The 25023-nt window shown below is 40.7% G+C and overlaps 2 protein-coding genes across 2 annotated transcripts; one reads left to right on the forward strand and one right to left on the reverse strand.

The window, feature by feature from the left end:
• The first annotated feature begins 1796 nt into the window (after positions 1-1796).
• slc35g2a (solute carrier family 35 member G2a) lies at positions 1797-15148 on the forward strand. The gene is made up of 2 exons (XM_033988157.2): positions 1797-2072; positions 12127-15148. Exon 2 carries the CDS (start codon positions 12153-12155, stop codon positions 13503-13505), a length of 1353 nt encoding a protein of 450 aa, XP_033844048.1. The 5' UTR covers positions 1797-2072; positions 12127-12152; the 3' UTR covers positions 13506-15148.
• Positions 15149-20231: 5083 nt separating this feature from the next.
• On the reverse strand, positions 20232-21854 carry LOC129457337 (uncharacterized). Its single transcript, XM_055231117.1, has 2 exons — positions 21656-21854; positions 20232-20829 (listed from the first exon to the last, which is right to left on the reverse strand). Exons 1-2 carry the CDS (start codon positions 21783-21785, stop codon positions 20246-20248), a joined length of 714 nt encoding a protein of 237 aa, XP_055087092.1. The 5' UTR covers positions 21786-21854; the 3' UTR covers positions 20232-20245.
• Positions 21855-25023: the final 3169 nt, after the last annotated feature.

The raw sequence follows: 25023 nt of genomic DNA on the forward strand, positions 1-25023 counted from the left end.
GAGGCCCCAGGGAAGGGCAAGGACACACTGACTGGAGGTCATGTCTTTGGGCTGGCCTGGGAATGCCTTGGAGTCCCACTGGAGGAGCTGGAGGATGTGTCTGGGGTGAGGGAAGTCTGGGAGTCCCTGCTGAGACAGCTGCCCCCGCGACCCAGCTCTGGATAAGAGGAAGAAAATGGATGGATAATAGCAAAAAAATATAATTATGAAATAAATGAAATAAAATCTATGAGTTAAATTCTGTTTCGAATTATATGAGTCCTGATCAGTTGACTACAGTGGCTTTTAAGTCATGAACCGCAAACTTAAATATTCAGCTAATGTAATCTGAAAATCATTATTGAGATGACGCAAAAAAAAAAAAAAAAGTCATATATTTTAAGATATTCATTCATTCATCAGGTGTACAGAAAAACATGTTGGTGCAGTGTTTTAGATACATTTCAGTATAAGATATCTGTAAACAACATTCAATTTCCACACTGTAATGACTTGTTTAAACCAAAACCAGCTCTTAATCTTTAGAAATAAATTCTCCCTGAAGAACTAAACTAGAACTAAACCAGAAGTAAATCAGGATGAAACCAGGAATCAGGACTAAACCAGGTCTAACCCAGGTCTAAACTAGGATTAAACTGCAAAAACAAGACAAAAAAGACAAAACATATAAACATATTTTAAGATATCCATTTTTGTCTTTATCACTCATCCGTACTTTTAATACTCTTGACTCTTCAGATTGGGTGTAAACATAGACATAAACACAGACACACTGATGCAAAGCTGATGCAGTGTTTTAGATACAGTTTTAGTCGGTCTATAATGCACATGATATTTGTGTAGAATGCATTTTTTCATTTGTCAGTTAATATCAGCAAACACTGCACAGAAACATGGCCCCAAGTGAATATACTGAGCACTGAGTCAGCGCACATGGAGGCAAATCATACACCACCACACACCAGCTAAAAGAAACTGATCATAAGGGGTTCACCTGCGGGTCTCAGTGCTTGAATATTCCACAAAACGGCATTAAACCATCTAGAATGCATCTGTGTAGTCCCTCAGTCATCCAGGTCTGATCCACAGCAAAAGACAAAATTTAAATCTGTCAACTGGACAAATCGTTTCAGGTCTAAATTAACTGAAGAAGCAGCGAAACGTCTTCACTCCTACAACGATTTGTCCAGTTGACAGAGGTAAATTTCATCTTTTGCTGTTTCTAGAATGTATTCAGTTACAGGTGTGTTTTTCACATATCAAAAAAACCTTTAAAAACCTGTAGTCGTGCTGTGAGCAGGGTCACTTTTGCACAAAACTGATGTGTAACTTGGCCTGGTTGAGTCACCTTCTTGTCTGTGGATCAGTTTAGGAAAAACCAATATCATCACCATGACAACAAGCACATTAGAACCTCGAAAAGTTGTACAGCGCTCCTTTAAATCAGTCTTAATCCAGTGTATGAGGAAGCCTGTGGGGACAAACACTGACACTGCACATGCCATCAGTGTTTGTCTGGATTTAATCTTCAGAGCAGGCTTTAAAGACACAGTACTGGGTTTTATATGACCAAACCTTTAACCTCGTGACTGCTGCTTTGGAGATGGACTCTCATGTTTTTCAGAGCCTGTATGAAATGTTCCCCTCAGCTTTTATCATCCACTCCCCCATTATTGCAAATATGAGACAGGCATATGGCCACGCGCAGGGGGTAAGGCGCTGGTATCGCGGGTCTGTTACGCATGCGCAGTCAGACACCACCTCTTGTTCTCTCTCTTCCTTCTCTCTGGTCCAGCAGTAGCAGCAGTGGCAGTAGCAGCAGTAGCAGAGGAGGAGCGTCTGTTTTCGATCCTCAGTGATGGGTTGCGCGCGGGAGGAGCAGGTCACCATTACGCGCGCGGTGGAGAGGGTGCGCTGAGGTGCCCGGGACCAGCACCAACGAGAACGAGGCGCGTAAAAGCGACGTCCTTGAGCGTGTGGAAAGCACTGCGGAGGAAGAATCAAGATGAAAATCAAACTATGGAACGTACAGAAGAGGCTCTGACTGTGAAACCGTGAACAAACCCGAGCAAGTAAGTTAAAAGCTGATTGAAACGTAACGTAACCTCACTATGTTCATCTGGGATTTGGATTGAATTATGCTCATTAATGTATAATCTAACACAATTATAGCAAAGTCAGATTACAAAAGCACCCGAACGATGCTTCTATACCTGGTCAAAACTGTTTTCATTCAAGATTTTGGTTATACAACAAAAAAAAATGGGGCGTGCGGAGGATGGAGCGATGCGTAAAAGCGCGCAGGAACAACAAGACATCACGTACGTTTGCCATTAAGGACTTTTGCGTGTCTGCTCCATTTGTTCATGTCAAATCTCTGGCGTCATCGCAGGAACCCAGATAACCTTGAGGATAAAAAAAAAAAAAAACATCATAAAGAGCCGATTCCCAGTGCACAAACGTAGACGCACCTCCCTATGCGTAATGCAAGACTTAATATAGGAGAGAATGGCAATGCAGGGTGAATCACAGAGCACAGGTGTGAGATATTGGGTATTTTTAGGTCTGTTTTTATGTAAATCTGGGAATATGTGGGTTTGATTCAATCTCCTGCGTCCTTATGTTGCATTTATGGGGTAAATAAGGACTAAGCTCTAATATTTTTTGCAGGAAGTGGAAGGAACTGTTGTTAAGTCTGCAGTTGTAGCATTGCAGATGTATCAGCAGACTTCACACTAGTAAATTACAAACACAGATAAGCAGTGTTGGATATCCTGGTTTTCTACTAAATCCTGATTGTTGACCAGGCCAGTAAAAATTGCATAACATCACATTAATTGCCAGTAGGTCTGATTTTGCTATTGGGAATCATTGGATTTTAGAGTAACTGTTATAAGCCTATTTGGAAAACAAGGTGCAATAATGGATATTTTAAAATACTTCTAAATCTGTGTGATTTTATCTTTTTTATTTCCATATTTTGCTGCATTAGTTTAGATTTTTTTGGCTTTTTTTTGGCATAATTTTTCTCATCTCACATCTGAATTTTTATGTAACGTTTCATCAATCTAGGGAGACAGTAGCTCATTTGGTAATGTGTTTATCCGCTGATTCAAACGTTGGCGGTTCGAATCTCAATCTTGACGTAAAACAGCATTGGTAAAGTTGTTGTTGTGTCCTTGGGCAAGACACTTAACCCATCTCGCCCCAGTGTCTGTGTACACTGGTGTATGAAGGTGTGTGCAGTTCCTTGATGTAAAGCGCTCTGAGTGACTTGAATGTGGAAAAGCGCTGTATAAAAATGACATTTACCATAATCTGATAACCGCAGAAATCAGATAAGAGTTCGTGCATGTCAACTTCAGAATAAGAATTGATTTTATCCATATCCAAGGAGGAAATTCATTATTATAGAATAAAGCAGGGGTGTCCAAACTATGGCCCGGGGGCGAAATGCGGCCCTCAGACCTTCAGTTGAACGGCCCAATTGATCATAATCAGTACTTTTTACAGCAAATTTGAGTAATTCTACCAATATAAACCTGAATAACATCACATTTCATTGTCACACAGAACTAATATTAATATTTCAAGCTGTATTTAAAGTATTTTTCAAGATATGGCGCTCGGTGAAAAGAGTTTGGACACCCCTGGGATAAAGGTTTAACCCGGACTTTGATAAACCAATGATTGATGATGATTTATGTTGGAATATTTCTTTAAATATACACTCAAAATCCACTTTGGTTGTTGGATTATGCATAAATTTGAACTGTGACTCTGATCTCATTTTGTCTTCTATAGGACTAATATATGATCAGATAAGAAAAATGTAAAAACGATTTAAATATTTTGCATTGATCACATTTGAAAACGCAATTAATGACTGTCTGTAGTGAACGCACTAACTGCCCAATAATGATTAAATGACCAGACCAACGAGAAAAACATTAACGTCACGTCTGCTGTGATTAAATCAGACTCAGTCACGTCCAGACGCCTTTTATTTATAGAGACAGAAGATGTGGTTCATTATTGATGGTGTTATTATGTGGACAAATCGACTCTAAGTGGATCATAATGAATCATCTATAAACACTTTGCCATAAGAAGAAGGACGAGAGTTTGACCTTTGTACCGTAATGTGCAGCCGGATATGAACAACAGAGGAATCAGAAGAATCAGAGGAATCAGAGGAATCATATACCAGAGAATCATACACCAGAGGAATCAAAGGAATCAGAGGAATCACACACCAGAGAGTCATACACCAGTGGAATCAGAGGAATCATACACCAGAGAATCATACACAAGAGAATCATACACCAGAGGAATCAGAGGAATCACACACCAGAGAATCATACACCAGAGGAATCAGAGGAATCATACACCAGAGAATCATACACCAGAGGAATCAGAAGAATCATACACCAGAGAATCATACACCAGAGGAATCAGAGGAATCATACACCAGAGAATCATACGCCAGAGAATCATACACCAGAGAATCAAACATCAGAGAATCATACACCAGAGGAATCAGAGGAATCAGAGGAATCACACACCAGAGAATCATACACCAGAGGAATCAGAGGAATCATACACCAGAGAGTCATACACCAGAGGAATCAGAGGAATCATACACCAGAGAATCATATGCCAGAGAATCATACAGAAGAGAATCATACACCAGAGGAATCAGAGGAATCATACACCACCAGAGCAGAGGAATCAGTGTGAATCACCACCAACTGTAGCCTCTCCACCAATCACTGTCTGCACACACACATACATACACTCAGACACACACACACACTCAGGCATGCACACGCACTCACAGATATGCACACATATACACTCTCACAGACACACAGGGACACACACACACATACACGTACTCACAAATATGCACATACACACACACACTCTCTCACACACACGTGTACACACATACACCCACGCACACACATACTCATGTACACATGCATACCCAGGCACACACACGCACACACCTGCACTCACAAATATGTGCACACACACATATACATTTACGCACACACATACACATGCACACACATCTACACCCACACACACACATCTACACAAACACACACAGACAAATATACAACCACACACATGCACTTACACATGTACACACGCACATCTACGCATGCACAGACACACATGGACACCCACGCGCGCGCACACCCCCCCCACACACACACACACACCCCTACACGCACACACACTCACAGTTGATCAAAATGTACTAGTTTCATACAGGGGAGTAGACAGAAGACAAAGGGGTCTGTTGTCCTGGGACACAGGGTCTTAGGAACTCTCTATAAACACATCAGAGACTCATCGACACACACTATCCACACACACCATCCACACATAACATCCACACACCCCATCCACACATAACATCCACACACACCTGTCAAACAAGCCCCGAAAACTCATCTATTCAAAACTGCATGTCCTTTTTATGTTTCTTTCATTTGTGTTTTGTCTTGAACTGTGTGAAGAGTATTTGAGTGTCGTAAAAGCTCTATATAAGTGTTATGTATTCTTCTTCTTCTTCTTCTTCTTCTTCTTCTTCTTCTTCTTCTTATTATTATTATTATTATTATTATTATTATTATTATTATTATTATTATTAATAATAATAAACTTACATATCACAGGGGATCCTCTGTTAATCCCGTCCCTGTGAGAATGAGATTGTAGGCACCAGATGTAAAACTATACAAATCAAAAACTGGATTAAACGTTATGTAACTTCTTTTATTTATTTTTTTAATGCAACTTTTCCGGTGGGTTAGGGGAGGGGTGTGTCACTAGTTGCCAAGGACTTGTTATTGCATTACCTGGAATGTTCCACGGTATCACATTACCAGTCAAAAGTTTGGACACATCCTCTAATTCTATGGTTGAATGAGAGCGTCTGTCCAAATATTTATCTCTATTATAGCTGTGAGTGAGGTCACCATTCCATAGATTTGACCTGTAACTTGGCCATCTGGCGTCACATGCTCATCTTCCTGGACATATTTCCATGGAGACAAGCAGGTAGTGGACGCTCAACCAGAAACGTTACGCAGTGCAGCGTTAAATAGCGGCTCAGTTGGTGTTTGGCGACTGATCCGAAGGCTGGCGGTTCAAATCTCGCTCGCAACGTAATCATTGGTCGAGCGGTTAATGGTGCAATTCCATCTCCCACACATGAATGCTGTTGTTGTGTCGTTGGGCAAGACACTTAACCCACCTCGCCCCCCATGTTTAAATGTGTGAGTGGTTCCTTAATATAAAAAGCTTTGAGTGTCTTGAAGGTGGAAAATATAAAAATACAATGGTCCCTGGTTTATCGCGGGGGTCACTTTTTAAAAATAGGCAAAATCCGCAAAGTATCAGCTCTATTTTTACAGTTATTCTCTATGTTTTTGTCTGTAAAACCCCTCACCACACACTTTATACACTTTTCTCACACAGGCATTAACATTTTCTCACATTTCTCTCTTGTTTAAACTCTCTCAAAGTTCAAACCTTCGTAGGCGCCTTTGTCGGTGCAGAACGTTTCATCGACATTGTGGGTTTTGTCGGGGAGAAAACAAATTGCAAACACACAGCACTTCAGAGTCACACTGCGATCCAACATTTATGTAAATTTGTCTGAACACATTCTGTACTGTACAGGAGACACGGCACAAAGGAGACTGATGGACAATGGTCTACAGTCCCTCTGAGAATTGCACTACAAAAATCAGAGAAGCAGTGAGACCACAAAAGGTGAACCACAATATAGCGAGGGACTACTCTATAAAATTGTGAGAAATGACCATACTGTGTTCCATAAATCAATCCCTGACTCTCTTTTGTTGCTGTGCTCATGTTTTTATTTGTTTGTGAAACATGCATCACTGAACGATCTATTTGTGTCCACTCATTTATCTCCTCCCACAGTGTAAGATAAAGGGGGATTGTCCTGTTGTTCAATGTAGACGACATAAACGAGGCCTCTCCTCTCTCCACAGAGAAAAGGGTTTGTGCTGTAAAGAAAAAGCACAAAGAGAAGAAGAGAGTGATGTTTTTTATTGGTAAAAGTGGATACACAGAGATGAGGTGTAATTAAAGGTGTTTTTGAGCCACCTGTTTGTCTCCATGGAGATGTTATTGGTTTGGTTTTAATGTTCCACTGAATAGTATTGAATCTATCTATCACCATGGTGATAACAAGAGAGAGACAGAGAGAGAGGTGGAGAGACAGAGAAGAAAGAGAGAGACAGAGAGACAGAAGGAGGGAGAGAGAGACAGAGAGAGAGGGAGAGAGAGAGGGGGGAGATAGAGGGGGGAGAGAGAGGGAGAGAGAGACAGACAGACAGAGAGAGAGGGAGACAGAGGGAGGGAGAGAGAGACAGAGAGAAAGAGAGAGACAGAAGGAGGGAGAGAGAGACAGAGAGAGAGGGAGAGACAGAAGGGCAGAGAGAGAGGGAGAGAGAGCGACAGAGAGAAGGGGAGAGAGAGACGGAGGGAGGGAGAGAGAGACAGAGAGAGAGAGAGACAGAGAGAAGGGGAGAGAGAGACGGAGGGAGGGAGGGAGGGAGAGACAGAGAGAATGGGAGAGAGAAAGGGAGAGAGAGAAAGACAGAGAGAGGGGGAGAGACACTGAGAAGGGAAGAGAGAGACAGAGAAAGTGGAAGAGACAGAGAGGAAGAGAGAGAGGGGGAGAGAGACTGAGAGAGAGAGACAGAAGTTCAGTAAGAATGCTGTCTTTTCTTTTAATCTGTAATTGAATCATTGCAGATGCTGTAGATCAGTTTCCTGTCATACTCTGGACCATTACAGGCAATGCCATCAGAAAAGTTCCATAATGCACCTTTAAGTTCTAATCAGAGATTTAATGTTCTTTCATTTCCTCCTCTTCTCCTTAAATCTGATAGCAGTTACATTTAGGAAGAGTCCCATTATGTAAAATCAGATTAGATTAAACCCAAAATGACCTGTGTGTGTAGAAGATGCTGCTCCCGTGTGAACAGGAGAACGCACTGAACCGACTAATGTTCTACACATTTAAACACAACGGAGCTGAACAACTGCAGTGTCTGTGTGACTGTAAGAGTGTACTACAAGAGAGCACTGTAAGAGTGTACTACAAGAGTGTACTGTAAGAGTGTACTACACGAGAGCACTGTAAGAGTGTACTGTAAGAGTGTACTACAAGAGTGTACTGTAAGAGTGTACTACAAGAGTGTACTGTAAGAGTGTACTACACGAGAGCACTGTAAGAGTGTACTGTAAGAGTGTACTACAAGAGTGTACTGTAAGAGTGTACTACAAGAGTGCACTGTAAGAGTGTACTACAAGAGTGTACTGTAAGAGTGTACTACAAGAGAGCACTGTAAGAGTGTACTACAAGAGTGTACTGTAAGAGTGTACTACAAGAGTGCACTGTAAGAGTGTACTGTAAGAGTGCACTACAAGAGTGTACTGTAAGAGTGTACTACAAGAGTGCACTGTAAGAGTGTACTGTAAGAGTGTACTACAAGAGTGTACTGTAAGAGTGTACTACAAGAGTGCACTGTAAGAGTGTACTGTAAGAGTGCACTACAAGAGTGCACTGTAAGAGTGTACTGTAAGAGTGTACTACAAGAGTGTACTGTAAGAGTGTACTACAAGAGTGTACTGTGTGAGTGTACTACAAGAGTGTACTGTAAGAGTGTACTACAAGAGTGTACTGTAAGAGTGTACTACAAGAGTGTACTGTAAGAGTGTACTACAAGAGTGTACTGTAAGAGTGTACTACAAGAGTGTACTGTAAGAGTCTACTGTGTGAGTGTACTGTATAAGTGTACTGTTTGTGTGTGTGTGTACTGTATGAGTGTACTGTAAGAGTGTACTATAAGAGTATACTGTAAGAGTGTACTATAAGACTGTACTGTGTGAGTGTACTGTATGTGTGTACTGTGTGAGTGTACTGTATGTGTGTACTGTGTGAGTGTACTGTAAGAGTCTACTGTGTGAGTGTACTGTATAAGTGTACTGTGTGTGTGTGTGTGTGTGTGTACTGTATGAGTGTACTGTAAGAGTGTACTATAAGACTGTACTGTGTGAGTGTACTATAAGACTGTACTGTGTGAGTGTACTGTATGTGTGTACTGTGTGAGTGTACTGTATGTGTGTACTGTGTGAGTGTACTGTAAGAGTCTACTGTGTGAGTGTACTGTATAAGTGTACTGTGTGTGTGTGTGTGTGTGTGTACTGTATGAGTGTACTGTAAGAGTGTACTATAAGACTGTACTGTGTGAGTGTACTGTATGTGTGTACTGTGTGAGTGTACTGTATGTGTGTACTGTGTGAGTGTACTGTATGTGTGTACTATAAGCGTGTACTGCAGAGGGACATAACTCCAGTGGGTCGGGTTAGTCGCCCATGAAGGAGACCTCAGTCACATGGAGCATAGAGACATGGAGATTAAGACTGGACGGAATACATCAGGAGGGTAATGTGGGGTGGAAGAAAAGAGAGAGAGAAAGGAAAGAGAGAAAGGAGAGAGGGAGAGATACAGAGAGGCAAGAGAGAGGGAGAGAGATACAGAGAGGCAAAGAGAGAGGGAGAGAGATACAGAGAGGCAAAGAGAGAGGGTGAGGGACACGGAGAATGAGAGAGACAGCGAGACAGACTGAGGGGAAGAAAGAGACAGAGAGAGGTAGACAAAGAGAAAGAGAGAAGAAACAGAGAGATGGGGAGAAAGAGGGGCAGATAGAGAGATACAGAGAAGGACAGGGACAGAGAGAGAGAGCAAGAGAGACAGTGAGACAGAGTGAGAGGAAGAGAGAGACAAAGAGAGAGAGGCAGAGAAAGAGGAAGAGAGAGACGGGGAGAGTGAGCGGCAGAGAGAGTCACAGAGTGGGAGAGAAAGAGGGAAAGAGAAAGATACAGACAGAGAGGGTGAGGACCACAGAGAGAGCCAGAGAGACAGTGAAACAGAGAGGAAGAGAAAGAGACAGAGAGAGGCAGAGAAAGAGGAGGAGATAGAGAGAAAGAGAGTGAGAAAAAAAGACACAGAGATGAAAAGAGAGGGATACAGAGAGAGAGGGAAAGAGAGAGAGAGAGAGAGAGAGAAATAGAAGGAGACTGATATTAACAAGACATTTATTATGTGTCACTTGTCAATTAAAAGAAAATGTGCAAGGCCATACAATAAAAGAGAGAGAGAGAAAGGGGAGGAGGGAAGAGAAATTTAATGCTCTAGGCAAAGGTTAAATAAGGTGTAAAGATCCTGTGTAATTGGTATTCAAACCACTTCCAAAAGTGTGAAGGGTAAAAGGAGGCATCGCATTCAAGGTAATAAAGGGAAGTCAAGGTCCTTTGGTTAATTGATCATCATGATTAAATCCTCGTTCATGTCTCTAATTCTGAATAACTATATAAAAGTATCTCATTCTTTCAGTTTCAGAAGCAAAATCCGTCAAAAAAAAGTGCTTTGTATCTGTCTGTACTGCAGTAACTTCATTATTTTTATACATTTGGATTTCATGAAGCTGGTCACAGAACAAGGAATGTTAATGTATTAAAGAAGAACAGTCTGATCTGAATTCGGATCAGTGTAATTTGTGACTTTTTACAATTATGGTGCTGTAAAAAATAATTTTGGACAGACAAGATATTGTATTTCTTTCAACTTCCCCCCAAAAAACAGCAATTTTTATATCAGTTTGTTGTTTGATACATTTCTCGGTGTCTGATTATCGGTTTAATATAGACGGGCTCAGAACAAGTCACAGACAACAACCAGGCAGAGGCGAGATGTGAGTCAGCTGCTATTATTGTCCCGGATATTAAAGATATACGAGATATCAAGTGTATGTCCGGAGAGATGGAGTTTGAGCAGTGAGGAGGCATGGAGAGGGTTTGAGGAGGTGCTGTACAATCTTACATGTCTTTCATCTATCCATCTATGCATCTATCTATCATCTATCTTCAACATCATTCACAGACTAGAGCATGTTCGATTTTGTTCACATACATCTTCCATAATTATGCTTTTTGGATTTTTAGTAGAGGCAGAGGTACCCAAACTTTTTTTAATCGAGGGCCACATCTCAAAACATATTCGAAGCAAAGGGCCACAGACGGTGGTCAGTGCAGTGCGGTGCTTTTTATACAGCTTTGACAGAGCCGCTATGTATTAATAAGGCTTGAAACACATTCATTTTAGGTCTGTATCACACTGGAATGTGATGTTTGAGGATATAGTGATAGAAATAGTTTAATTTGCTGTAAAAATACAGCTTATGATCAATTGGGCCGGTCCAGCTGAAGGTCTGAGGGCCAATAAAAACTGGTCCAAACTTTGCCCCCGGGCCATAGTTTGGACACCCCTGAAATAAGGCCGATTGTACTTGTGTCTGCTGTATAGTTAGAATCTATGGCCAGTGGGAATCATTATGTTATCTAAAACAACATAATAAAAGAAACAAGTCCGTTGAGTTGACATCGCTGTAAACATCATCACACAAAGAGCCGTGTGGTCCTTTGTTGTGGTCCTGGAAAGCTGCATATTACTCCAGCGAGTAGCAGATTTTTTTTTTTCATTTCTACCAAAATGACTAAACGACACTGCTGAACCCCACGAGTGTCATTGATTAAAAAAATCAAATTGAAGTACAGGGCAGTGTGTGAGCCGGTGGCTGTGAAAATGGGGATTCATAAAAAATAAGTAATTAAAGATTGTTCAAACATGCACAAATCACTCAAAATACAACAAGAGGGTAAACGAGAAGTGGAAACAACGATAACATGGTTAAAAGCTCTGAACAGTTCATTTTGCAGAGTAAGTCTCTAAACATAACATACTTAGATAACTATTTTATAATTTGTTAATTGTAAACTGAAAAATTTGATCTAAAACTGCAGAACCGATATCTTTGCAGTGACGTCTCTGAATCCTGAAGAATGACACATAAGTACAGAGCAGTGGGCGGAGACTGGGTGTACGTGAAAACAATGTCAAAATACAACTCTGTGATCATTGGTGTTTACACTAAAAAAGTTTTATGTATATATGAGAAAAATCTTATGACTCACAAAACTGTAGACTTTGATTTGCTTTTGTTTTTTCAGGTTTTTGTCCAATCTGACGCCCCATCATGGAGTCGGCTCACCTTCTGGGCACCTCGAAGAAGAGAGTGAAGATCCACCCGCACACAGTGACCGCCCAATACGCCACCCGCGCCCCTTACTCCCCCCAACCGGGCATCCACACCCACTTCCCCCAACCTGGAGACGAGGGCTACGACGACGCGCCATCCTTCGAGGACTTTGGATCTTTCTTAGAAGAGACATCGGACAAAAAACGTTTAACAGAAGGCAAGAAATGGCCGCTGACTTTATTCACCTCAAAAGACAGCGCCCCGAAGTCTCCATCTGCAGCGGGGACGAGTGGAGAGGGTGCGGACGGTAGAGCACCCAAGGGATCCTCCAGTAAAGGCGTAGGGGAGCAGCTGGCTAGTTTTGGGGAAGCTTCGGTGTCTGCGTCTCGGTTGACATGGCTGGGGTTACTTGGAGCAGGATTAGCGCACGCCGTTCTCATCGTGCTAACCAGAGTTGCATCCGAACAGTTCAAATTGGGTCCGCTGTTTTTGCTGTTGGTGCGGTCCGTTCTTCAACTCATTTCTATCGCCGTGCCGCTACAAAAAGGTGAAAATCCGTTCGGACCGAGCGGCTATCGGCTTCACCTCCTCTTCTATGGCATTGCGTACTCACTCTCCTTGTGTTGCGCCTACTCCTCTTTGACTTTTATCTCCAATGGCAACGCCACGACAACATGGCGACTCATGACCACGGCCCTCTCCGCCATCCTCGCGTTTCTGCTCCTCGAAGAACGATTAGGTTTGACAGACGTTATCTCGATCATCGCTGGACTTTTTGGATTGGGGCTTGTCTTGCTTCCTACAGTTGACGAGTACAACGTGGACACTCCTTCAGACCCTGTTGTGTTTTGGAAAGGGGCGTTTGGTTGGTCGCTCTCTGCACTTGCAGGACTTTGGATGGCGTTAGCGCTCGTTGGATACCGATCGCTAAAGGAAAAAGTTGGCGTGGGCACTGCCCTCTTCACAGTCAGCTGGACAGGTTGTATTCTGTCTCCTGCTACTCTTGCTCTTCTCCAGGAGGGGTGGTCTTGGCCAATGAGCGCCCAAGCTTGGGGGCTTATTCTGGGACTAGTCACTTGCTCCGTCGCTGCCTTCTTGGGGATGACTCACGCTCTCACTCGCCTACACCCCGCGATAGTTTCGGCATCTCAAACTGTGGAGGTACCTCTCGCCATGCTCCTGTACCTCGCCGTACTGCCAGAACCGCCCTCCGCACTCGAAATCATCGGGAACGTTTTTGTTTTAATAAGTGTGAGTTGGATGGTGGCGATGAAGTTGTTACCGTCCCGAGTTGTGCCCCGACGCCAAAGGGAGGAGTACGAAGAGATCCTGGATTCACCCATTAAATAGATGACTCACAGCTCTCACAATGCCAAGAAACACAACCTCAAATGCAAAATATGTTGGGGCACTTTGTAAAAGCCAGAATGTATTTTTTCCTTTTACTTGATCAAAGAAAATAACACGATTCTTTCCACTTACACACCAGGGCAGTATTTCTCAAACTGTTGTATGTGAAATGATTGTGGTGGTTCATAACTTCTTCATTGAAAAAAAATCCTTTGTTGTAATGTTGTCCTTTTTTAGACTTGGGCTAGTTTAGACCTGGTATAGTCCTGGTTTAGACCTGGTGATACTTGGAAAGCCAAGTTTGAGAAGCTGCAATAAAATGTCATTAGATAAACTGATTTAAACTATTTTACACATTTCAAAATTGTAACCGGCAGCAAAAGCCTTATTCATTGTTTTATATTCATATATTTATTGCTGATGCAGATTTAAAGTTAAGGTAGAATCATAGACTGTATATGTAAATGGACATAGCTGAACTGCTAGCATGATAGCAAGTGATCATAGACGTGCTTCCAGCTCCATCAACTCTGGCTTAAATTAATTTTACATAAAAAAAATTGTCATGTCTCTCTCTTCTTATCATTTGGCCTTTAAATGTTCGCATTATTATTGTTTTTATTTCGCTATTTTGTCCGTAAATCAAGGTATGACCATTAATAATGAACAAATCAGGTGTCTTCTTTCCCCAAAGTCACTCCCGCTAGCGTTAGCAACCGATTTGATTGACAGCGTTGCTAAGCTCCCACTCTCTCCTAAACCAGCTTGAAATTTTCATATTATTATTGTTTTTAATTCGCTATTTTATCCGTAAAATCAAGATATGACCATTAATAACCAACAAATCAGGTGTCTTCTTTCCCCGAGGTCAATGCCGCTAGCGTTAGCAACAGATTTGATTGACAGCTTTGCTAAGCTCCCACTCTTTCCCAAACCAGCTTAAAATGTTTGTTATTATTGTTTTTATTTCGCTATTTTGTCTGTAAATCAAGATATGACCATTAATAACCAACAAATCAGACGCCTTCTTTACCCAAGGTCACTCGGGTAAAGAAGGCATTAGCAACAGGTTTGATTGACAGCGTTGCTAAGTGCCCACTCTCTCGTAAACCAGGAGGATGTTATCTCCAACAGCGTGGCTCCGGATTGGCTCTTTGGTTACTATGATACTCGCAGTTGGAATTGCAAATGTGAAACTCGGCTCTAAATTCGCCGCTATAACTGCTAGTATCGATTAGCTTCATGTGACTGGAGCTGAACGCTGTGGGTGACGTCACGTTCACTTTGTCTGCTTATTTATACAGTCTGTGCGTAGGATTTATTGTGCTAATCTTGGGGTAGGTTACTGGTGGCGAGGAGTACCTAGCTTGAGAATTAGCCCATATAGTGCACTGAAAACTGCCCAAAAACGTGCAAATTCCACCAAAAAACCCCCGCCATATTGACACAAGGATCTTTACAAAGTGTCCCGACTGTTTCTGAACCTGCGTTTGTCATACTGATTGTACATAAGAGACTTGATGCTAAATGTTTACTGAAGCTTTATCTATTTTGTATCGTCTTTGCTTTTGGGAAAGTGCCAATCTTGTGTTGTTTGTTCAGTGATGTCGTGATCATGTGACATTAAAATTAACGAAAAGCACAATCTGTTTTTGTTGTGTTTGTTTTTGTTTATTAGTTTGTCCGTTGAGAGTTTTTATTGGCACGGTGAGCGTTATGTCCGTCACCTTTGAGAGCGAGTTGAGTGAGAGCCAGAGATTGATCGGTTTGTAACAGGAGAAGAGGAAGAACAAGAAGCATGAAGTGGAAAGAGAGAGGGATGAGAGACAGAGGGAGGAAAGGAGGTGGAGAGGAGAGGGGAGATAAGACAAGAGGTAATGGTTTTGTCAGATAAATTATTAGGAAGATAATAGACGAGGTAGAGGGGGAGAAGAGACGGAGCGGAAAAGAGAGAGAGGGATGAGAGCCCTGAGAGGATGGAGGGAGGAAAGGAGGGTGGAGGGAGGAAAGGAGGTGGGGGAAGAAGAGGTGAGATAAGAAGAAATGGTTTTGTCAGATGAGAGAGAAGAAGGAAGGAAGGACAAGAAATGAGAGAAAAAAGGATTGGTTATATGAGGTAAATTAGTAGGAAGAAAGAGAGAAAGAGAAAGGAGAGAAAGAAAGAGAGTTGAAAGAGAAGAGAGAGAAAGAGAACAGGAGATGGACAAAAAGAAAAAAAACTAAAGAGACAAGGAGGAAGAAAGGGAGAGATAGAGGACGAGAGAGGAAAAGCAAAAAGAGAGAACGAGAGGGAAGGAGGGCTGGGGAGGAGAAAGACAAGAGAAAGAAAGAAAGAAAGAAATAGAGGGAAAGGGAGAGGAAGACAAGAGGTGGGAAGAGGGAGGTGAAGGGAATTAGAGAAAAGAAAAATAGTTGATGGTTGTGTCAGGTAAATAGTAAGATGAGAAAGAGGGGGGGGGTAGAAAAGAGAGAGTGAGGAAAAGAGACAAAAGACAGATAGACAGACGGAGAGAACAGATGTTTGTGACAAATCATAGGAAGATGACGGTGGGAAAGAGCAAGTGAACAGAGAAAAAGGAGAGAGGAAGGGAAAGAGGAAAGAATGACAAAAAGATGGACAGAGACAGGTGACTATTTATGCAGAGAGACAGAAACAGGGAGTAAAATGGAGGAGAGGTAGAGGGGTAGAGAGAGAATATTGTGTGAGATAAAGAGGAAGATGAGAGCAGGATAAAAGAGGAGAGAGGGAGGGAAACAGAGGAAAAGTGACATGAAGAAAGAGAGAAAGAGAAGGGGGGAGAGAGGGAGGTTTATGTCTGTGTTTAGTGCAGACATCAGATACATGAGAGAGAGAACTGAGAAAGAGAAGAAACGATAAGGAGAGACAGAGAGAGAGAAAGAGAGAAGGAAAGAGGGAGAGGGAAGGGAAAAAGAGGTGATGTTTGGTTGAGATAAATGAGTAGGAAGAGGAGCGAGATGAGAGGATCGGAGCGCAGATAAAGGAGAGGAGGAGAGAGAGAAGATAGAGAGAGGTAGATGTGTGAGGTAAATTATAGGAAGATGAGAGTGATCGAGGGTGGAGAATAGACAGAAAAAAGGGAAGAGAGAGAAAGGGACAGGAAGAGAGATGGGGAGAGAGAAAGAAAAAGATGATGTTTGTGTGAGATAAAATAGGGAGACATGAGAGAGGGACTAGAGGACAAAAAGAAAGAGGAAGAGAAGGATTGACAGGGAGAGAGATAATAAAGATAAGAGGGACAGAAAAAAGAGAGAAAGAGTGGAGGGTGTTTAAAAATGAATTATTTGGAAGATTAGAGAGGACAAAAATACTGACAAAGACAGAGGGGAAGAGAGGGATGGAAAGAAAGAGAAAGAGGGAAATAGAAGGAGGGAGAGGGAGGGTAAAAAGAGGTGATGTTTGGTTGAGATAAACAAGTAGAAAGAGGAGGGAGATGAGAGCACTGGTGTGTAGATAAAAGAAAGGAGGAGAGAGGGGAGTAGATAGAAAAAAGGAAAGAGAGAGAAAAAAAGAGTTGATGTTTGTGTGAGAGAAAATAGGAAGGTGAAAGAGGGACTAGAGAGAGAGGAAAAGGGAGAGAAGGAATGACAGGGAGAGAGAGAATAAAGAGAAGAGAGACAAGAGGAAAGAGTGGATGGTTGGAAGACAAGAGAGAGAAGATAGAGAACAAAAATGGAAAGGGGACGAGAGGGAGAGAGGATATGAGGAGAGAGATGGAGGGAGAGAGATGGAAAGAAAGAGAAAGAGGGAAATGGAAGGAGGCAGAGGGAGGGGGAAAACGAGGTGATGGTTGGTTGAGATAAACGAGTGTAAGAGGAGGCAGATGAGAGCAGTGGAGGACAGATAAGCAGCTCAGAGTGAGTGACGTCTCAGTGAAGAGGACACAGACAAATGTTTGTGATAAAAACAGAGCAGCTCCCTGTCAAAAGAAAGACGTCAAAACAGCAGCTCCACGGCACGAGGAGGGAGGAGAGGAGATGAGAAGAGGAGAGGAGATGAGAAGAGGAGAAGAAAGGAGAGGAGGAGAAGCGGAGGGGAGAGGAGGAGAAGAGGTGGAGAGGAGGTAGGAGAGAAGAGCAAGGAAGTAGGAGGGAGGAAGGAGGAGGGAGCAAGGAGGCGAGGAAGCAGGGGAGGAGGGAACGAGGAGGGACGAGGGAAGAAGGAGGAGGTCACTGTCATCATTTGTCTGGGTCAGGACACTCTTTATGGATTTGAAATTCAAGGAGACGTCGGGTTTGGAACGAACATTTTCAGTCAAGACGACAAAACAAAACAAAACAGACAAACCAGGACATGAGAGCGACATAATACGATATAAAATCTATATAAAATGTGAAACTGAACCTCTGTGTCGTTCCCTCGATGGACAAAAACACGACATTATCAGAGAAGTTTATCATTGAACAAAGCAAAGACTCATTAAGAACATTAAGACGTCATTTGAATGAAAAAGCTCTGTATAAAAACATAACAATTTACCATTTTATTTCAGTTTTGTGTCTTATTATTGACATCACATAAAAATCTTATAAATAGAGGTTTGGCAATTACATTTACACTACTAAACTCAACAAATGCATCTTTTTGTGGCAATTAATAGACTTACAAAACAAAAGCACATGAGATCCATCACTAGGTCTTTTTGATATAGTTTAGGTACTTCATGATTCAATAAAAAAAAGCTGTACATTTATATAAAAATGGATATGAACATAAGGCGTTACACTTTTTATTATTGCCTGTTACAATCCACATAAAAACACAAACAAACATTGATTTGGCATCGTTTGGGAGCAGTTGGCAGTAGTTTAAACAGAGGCTTTACTATGACTCCTACTTTATTATAAAACTGGTGCCAACGTGACTGAAGCGGTGAAATTATAGGACAAGAAGAAGGATCGCAGACACTAAATCCACTCTGAGTACACAGTAAATGACAATGATTACTGAGAAAGAGGATGTAAAAAGTATACTACAGTTTTTGCATGTTGTGATACTAATAAAACATTACAAATATTTACACAAAGTAGCAGTAAAAGTAAAACTCAACCTACAAAAAAGTCAAATATGCACAAACAAATAGTGTAAAGCTATAACAGGCTTTTTAAAATACGTTTTTCATCTCGTTGAATCAGAAGTAGTAATTCAGTCCTCTGTCTCTGTACTCTGTCCTCACTTTTGTGTTAAATTGAAGGAAAAGTTTGAGGGAACAAACACGACCTTGAGGTAGGATGTATTTTATCTTACAACAGCTCATTAAAGCGATGCTGAAAGGAAAACTATGATCATAAGTCTGTGTTTAATGTGTAAAAACACAATAGACAAACAGATTTCACTTTGTTTAAAGCTAGAAAACCAGAAAATTAAAGTAATTTGTGTATTTACTGACCCCTACAGCAGCAAGCAGTATCCAACATAATAGCTCTGTCTCGCAATAATAAAAACCTGTTACTATGGTGTTCTTTATCCATCCAAGTCGTTGATTTTCCAGCATCATTAGAGCTAATTTGAACTGTAAGCTAGATAAACCCAATTAGCTAGACTATTGGAGTTCATTTTAAATGGTTTACAGATAGATAGATAGATAGATAGATAGATAGATAGATAGATAGATAGATAGATAGATAGATAGATAGATAAATAGATAGGTAGACAGACAGACAGACGGAGTAAAACGGAGGAGAGACAAAATATAGATAGAGAGAGGTAGAGAGGGGGTGTTGTGTGAGATAAAGAGGAAGATGAGCGTGGGAAAGACAGAAGGTGAATAGAGATAAAAGAGGAGAGAGGGAGGGAAACAGAGGAGAAGAGACAGGAAGAAAGAGAGAGAGAACGAGTTAATGTTTGGTTGAGATATTTGAGTAGTAAGAGGAGGGAGGTGAGAGCACTGGTGTGTAGATAAAGGAGAAGAGGAGAGAGAGGTAAATGTGTGAAGAGAGAGAGAGAGAGAGAGAGTGGGGAATAGACAGAAAAATGGGAAGAGAGAAAAAGGGAGAGGAAGAGAGACGGGGAGAGAGAAAGAAAAAGATGATGTTTGAGATAAAATAGGAAGACATGAGAGAGGGACTAGAGAACAAAAAGAAAGAGGAAGAGGGAGAGAAGGAATGACAGGAGAGAGAGAATAAAGAGAAGAGATACAAGAGGAAAGAGTGGATGGTTGGAAGACAAGTGAGAAAATAGAAAGGGGGAGTTCATTTTAAATGGTTTTACATTGGTCCAGTTATTCCTCTTTCACGGTGTATGCATTTGGAGCATCGTAATTATTCACCACGATGAGTTTATAAGCACTTTTCAAGACTCTTAGAGGCTCTGTGTTTTGCTGTTTGAGTAATGCTAGCAGTAACTACCTGCTAACTGCAGATTTTGTGATTCTCGGACAATAAAATGCTGTATGATTAGATGCAGTGGACATATTTTAACCTCAAGAGCTGCTTATACAATATATCTGTACTGGGATAAGACGTTTTTTGCTCAAATATATGAAAAAAAAACGTGGTACAAGCACATTAACCGGCTGTAATGAACGAAACGTCAACACATATTACCCACTTTTTTTTTTTTTTTTAAATATAAGGGCTAACCTCTTTGATGGAGCTAACACAAGTGAAAATGTTATTACACAATTACAACTTTGGCTTGAAAACATGTAAATATATACAGTATAAAAAGATAAGTCCAAAATATCACTGCATATCACTACATCTGTATTCAGTTATCTCCTTTATGTGTCTCCTCTGTCCTTCCTCCACTTTTCCTCCATCACCTCTTTGAGCTGGAGTTGAATCCTCTGCAGCTCCGTTGCTATGGTGACCAGAGTTTTCCCAATCGTGCCTTTGTCCAGCCATTGATTTTCGACTTCCTGCTCCTTTAAACCACTATTCGTCGTGGTGGTGTCGTATTCCTTAGTCACCAGCGTAGGACGAGGTGAGATTTTAGAGCCGTCTTCGAGTCTCTTCAGTCTGATATTCATCTCGTGGCTACGGTGTAAAACGTGCTGCAACGTCAAATTCAAATTCTTTTCCATTTCGATGTTGTAATTCATAATCTCCATAAGGTCCTGGTGTAGTTTTGAGTGCATTTGCTCGGCTTGAGTCTTGCACGTTTTCTCCATGTTGGCAGTACAAAGATGGCAGCCCCCTTTGGCGAGTTTCTCCCACAGCGTCTTCATGGGTGTGAGGCCTCCTCCGCAGTTTTGATCCACGGCCGAGAGCAGCATGTTCTGACGCATGTGCGAGTCCTCCAGCGCAATGAAGAGCTTGTCCCAGCGGGGGGCGTCGTCCTGGCACGGGCCCACTGATGGAGTTTCTGTTTAGAGTAAAGCAAAGTTTGTAAAGCAGAGAAATAGCAGCAGATCTGTAAAGCTAGCATGAATTGTGGAAAAAATTGAGCTGGGAATCAAAGGGTGCCTTGACTCACGATACGATACTATGATTCTGCGATACGTGCACTCATTTTTAACTATTTTTAACAAACAAATGCAACAGTATTTCTTTGTTAAACCACTAACTGTAAAAACTTTATATGAAATACACCCATTTTAATCATCAACAACAGTGAATAAGTCAATGATTTTATATAAACAAGCTTCAAAATCCTCCTTCCCTTCAGCTTATAAGAGTTCGCTCACTTAGGTTAATTTTATGATGATTATTTGTGATTATTTATGTTTTGATTTGTTGTATTGTGACTTTAAGTACTTTAATTACTCTGTGCTATACTTTGCATTGCCTTATAATAGTAATATTAGTTTAAATATAAAGATTTTTTAAAGTAGCAGTGATGTTTGTGTCATGCATCTGGAGTGTGCTGTGAGTTTGTGGATGCTGTGCTACGTCTTGCAGCTCTATCATAAAATAATTTAGCAAAATATACCATAAAAAAAAAAAAAAGGTGGTGATATATCGATAAAGCAGCCCAGGATATAAGCATTGTATCACCAAATTTAGTACAGTGATATTTTGATTTTAGCACATCTTTATAGCAGAGAAGTCAGCGATAATCTGTTATTTCATAGTATTTTGTTAGTGGTGGAGTCAGATGAATGTTGAGTTTAGAGTTTTGCAGGAGAACACAGTCAGTAATAGAAATAATAATTTAAACTCAAATAGGTGCAATAACAGCGATGCCTTACCTTCTTGTTGGTCCATAGAGATTTCATTGTCGTAGTTGTCTGCACAATTTGCATCATACTCTACTTCATTTAAAGACGTAGCAAAACATCCACAAACCCACAGCACACTCCAGATGCACTGGACAAACATAACTGCTACTATAAAAGTCTTTGTATTTAAACTACTATTACTATTATAACTACTACGTCAGCTGAAACCAAGTCCAGCCTAAAGTTGAGTGAGCCAAAGTTTGGAGTTGACTCTTATAAAGTGAAGAAGAGGAGGAGGGAGAGAGGAGGGCCAGAGAGGGGGCAGGCTGAGTAATGCTCAGGAGGAGGTAAAATGACTAAACTAAAATAGAGATGAAAAAGGGGACCAGGGCGGAGAAACAAAATATATGAAACAAAACAGTGAATGTGCAGGTTTAACAGTGACCTATGCTACATATTTAAAAGTAAATATTCTACACAATGTGCTACCGGGACATGATACTTAACTTAACTCGTGAACTGTTACAAACATGGTGTAAAGAACATGAGCCTGTTTTCATATTTTATTTAATGGTTCTCAAACTGTGGAGCACGGGGTTCTTCTAATGGTGGATTCTTTGGCAGAGCGGTTAGCTTAATTTAAAGTTATATTCACATTTTTCTGTGTTCTCCCTCATGTAAGTAAGTTCTTTTTAGTGTTACTTTGTCAATTGCATGATCTGATTATAGATCTGGTTTAGCCCTGTTATAGTCCCGTTGAAGACCTGGCTTAGGCTTGATTTAGACCTGGTATAGCCCCGTTGAAGACCTGGTATAGTCCTGATAGAGACCTAGTTTAGATGTGGTATAGTTGTGGTTGAGACCTAATTTAGACCTAGTTTAGACCTGGTTTAGCCCTAGTTTAGTCCTGGTTTAGTCCTAGTTTAGACCTAGTTTAGATGTGGTATAGTCCTGGTTGAGACCTAATTTAGACCTAGTTTAGACCTGGTTTAGACCTGTTTTAGTCCTAGTTTAGACCTAGTTTAGACCTGTTTTAGTCCTGGTTTAGACCTAGTTTAGACCTGGTTTAGGCCTGGTTTAGTCCTAGTTTAGACCTGGTTTAGACCTGGTTTAGTCCTGGTTTAGTGCTGATTTAGACCTGGTTTAGCCCTGGTTTAATCCTGGTGGAGACCTAGTTTAGACCTGGTTTAGACCTGGTTTAGATCTGGGTTAGCCCTGGTTTAGTCCTAGTTTAGACCTAGTTTAGACCTGGTTTAGACCTGGTTTAGTCCTGGTTTAGTCCTAATCTACACCTGTTTTAGTCCTGGTTTAGACCTGGTTTAGACCTGGTTTAGACCTAGGTTAGCCCTGATTTAATCCTGACTGAGACCTAGTTTAGACCTGGTTTAGTCCTGGTATAGTCCGGTTGGAGACCTGGTTTAGATCTGGTGATACTCAGGGGCCAAAGCTCGTCTTCAGTGGTCCTTGACGTGAAAAGAACCACTGCTCATTCATTCATATGATAAACTCAATCTCAATAAAATGACAATGTTCAATCTCCAGAAGAAGCGATGGCCTTGACTAAAACACATTAAACTGTCAACTGGCTTCAAATAAATGTTGTTTTTATAAGATAATGCTTCCTCTCCTTCAACACATCAGCACCCATTGGATCTATTGGACATTTTTTTTAGACATTTTTAAGCTAAGAAAGTAAAGTTGCTCCCTTATCAGCAAATAAATTATGTGTCTACCTTTTAACATCAGATCGTTATCCTGACTGAGCATCGTTTTTGTGCTTATTTTCTTACCGTAATAGGCTCTGTGCACATCAGCGCCTGGCAACCTCTGTGTTATCGTCACTACTTCCCGTCATATTCTATTTATTTGAGGTCACGCCAAAGTTAATAAATATTTAAAGATAAGACAGTGGATAGTGGCTTGAGGGTGCACGTCTCTGAGAACATGTTAAAGACTAAACAAACGAGGTGAAAACAGCAACTAACTAACTAACAACAACGCTAACTCTGATGCTAACGCTTTGAGGCAGGACAAATATTAAAATCACAACAACATCACAAACTGAAATAATATTCATAGAAAAGCAATTGAGTAGTTTTTATATTCATCAATTTGCATTTTAAAAGGTTGTTTAAGTTATATTTTAAGCTTATAATAAAAGTTAGCTTTAGCTTTGAGACACAGTGAGCTAGCTAGCATGCTAGCTAGCACTTTATCTGGTCATATATTTTTTATTTATTTATTATTTATTAATTGATCACTATTCTTGAAAAAGTCACATAGGCCTACATAAAAATGAAATAAAATAATAACAAAAAATAAATGAATAAATACATAAAAATATAATAATAATAATAATAATAATTCCCTTTATTTTTTAAATCTTTATTTATAGGGCACCTTGTTCAAAATTCAGAGTATATAGGTCAATTTAAAACATTAAAAACAGGTGCAGGTGTGGGTATATAAATTTACCAGATTATTAAATTCCATTAGCAAATTTTTGTCTAGTATTAAGAGCAAAAACAATAAAATACGTGAGGGGGGATTTCCAAAGCAAATGGCAAACAAAGTCAAATAAAGACGCATGTAGGTTTGCACGAAAATACGCTATTAAACAAGGAAGAGATTCTGAGTATATTTTAAATTGTTATTAAATCAAACATGCATCAAACTCGTGACACATTTTATGCTATTCCAATAAAAATCTCCGAGATCGTAGCCAAATTTTGTAACCATGTTTTTCACCCACTAACATGACTAAAGTGATGAAAATCTGCTCTCAGCTGTTCAGGAAAAATGGCGCCAAACCATCAACAAAAACTGCTGTGGGATTATCCAACAACTATAAAAAAAACCTGTTTTATGAGAGAATAATGACATTTGTTTAAATAGTAACAAGTCTGTCTGGGTTTAACGTGTTTTTGTTCCAAACAGGTGTGATTTAGGATGGGAGAAAAGGTCGTTCAGCCTTGACCCCTGGAGCTGCAGATGTCCCAGTGCTAATGTGGGGCTAATGGGTTTGTCCTGGTTTAGTTTATCAGAAAGACAGAGGGAAAAAGAGACAGAGGGACAGAGGAGAGACCAGGACACAGGAAGAGGCAGCGGTGGCAGCTTTATGAAGGGAAAATGACAACAAGCACATTTTTGTATATTAACGGGACCACAGAGACACAAACTACAGAAAGATTTACCTGTTTTAATGGGAATTTTGCCTAGACGTCAACACAGCATTTTGTGGCATATTCAACACATTATTCTTAATTTTTTTTCTACATTAAAACAACATCGATTAAAAGTTAAAAGAACAAAATAACACAAATGTCGCCAAAATGTCACTATTGCCTTTTATGCAGAAATTGTTTAATATTTTTGTCCCAAATCTGTCATTTATTCTT

Source organism: Periophthalmus magnuspinnatus, chromosome 22 (genome assembly GCF_009829125.3).
Source record: "Periophthalmus magnuspinnatus isolate fPerMag1 chromosome 22, fPerMag1.2.pri, whole genome shotgun sequence".
Taxonomy (NCBI): Eukaryota; Metazoa; Chordata; class Actinopteri; order Gobiiformes; family Gobiidae; genus Periophthalmus; species Periophthalmus magnuspinnatus.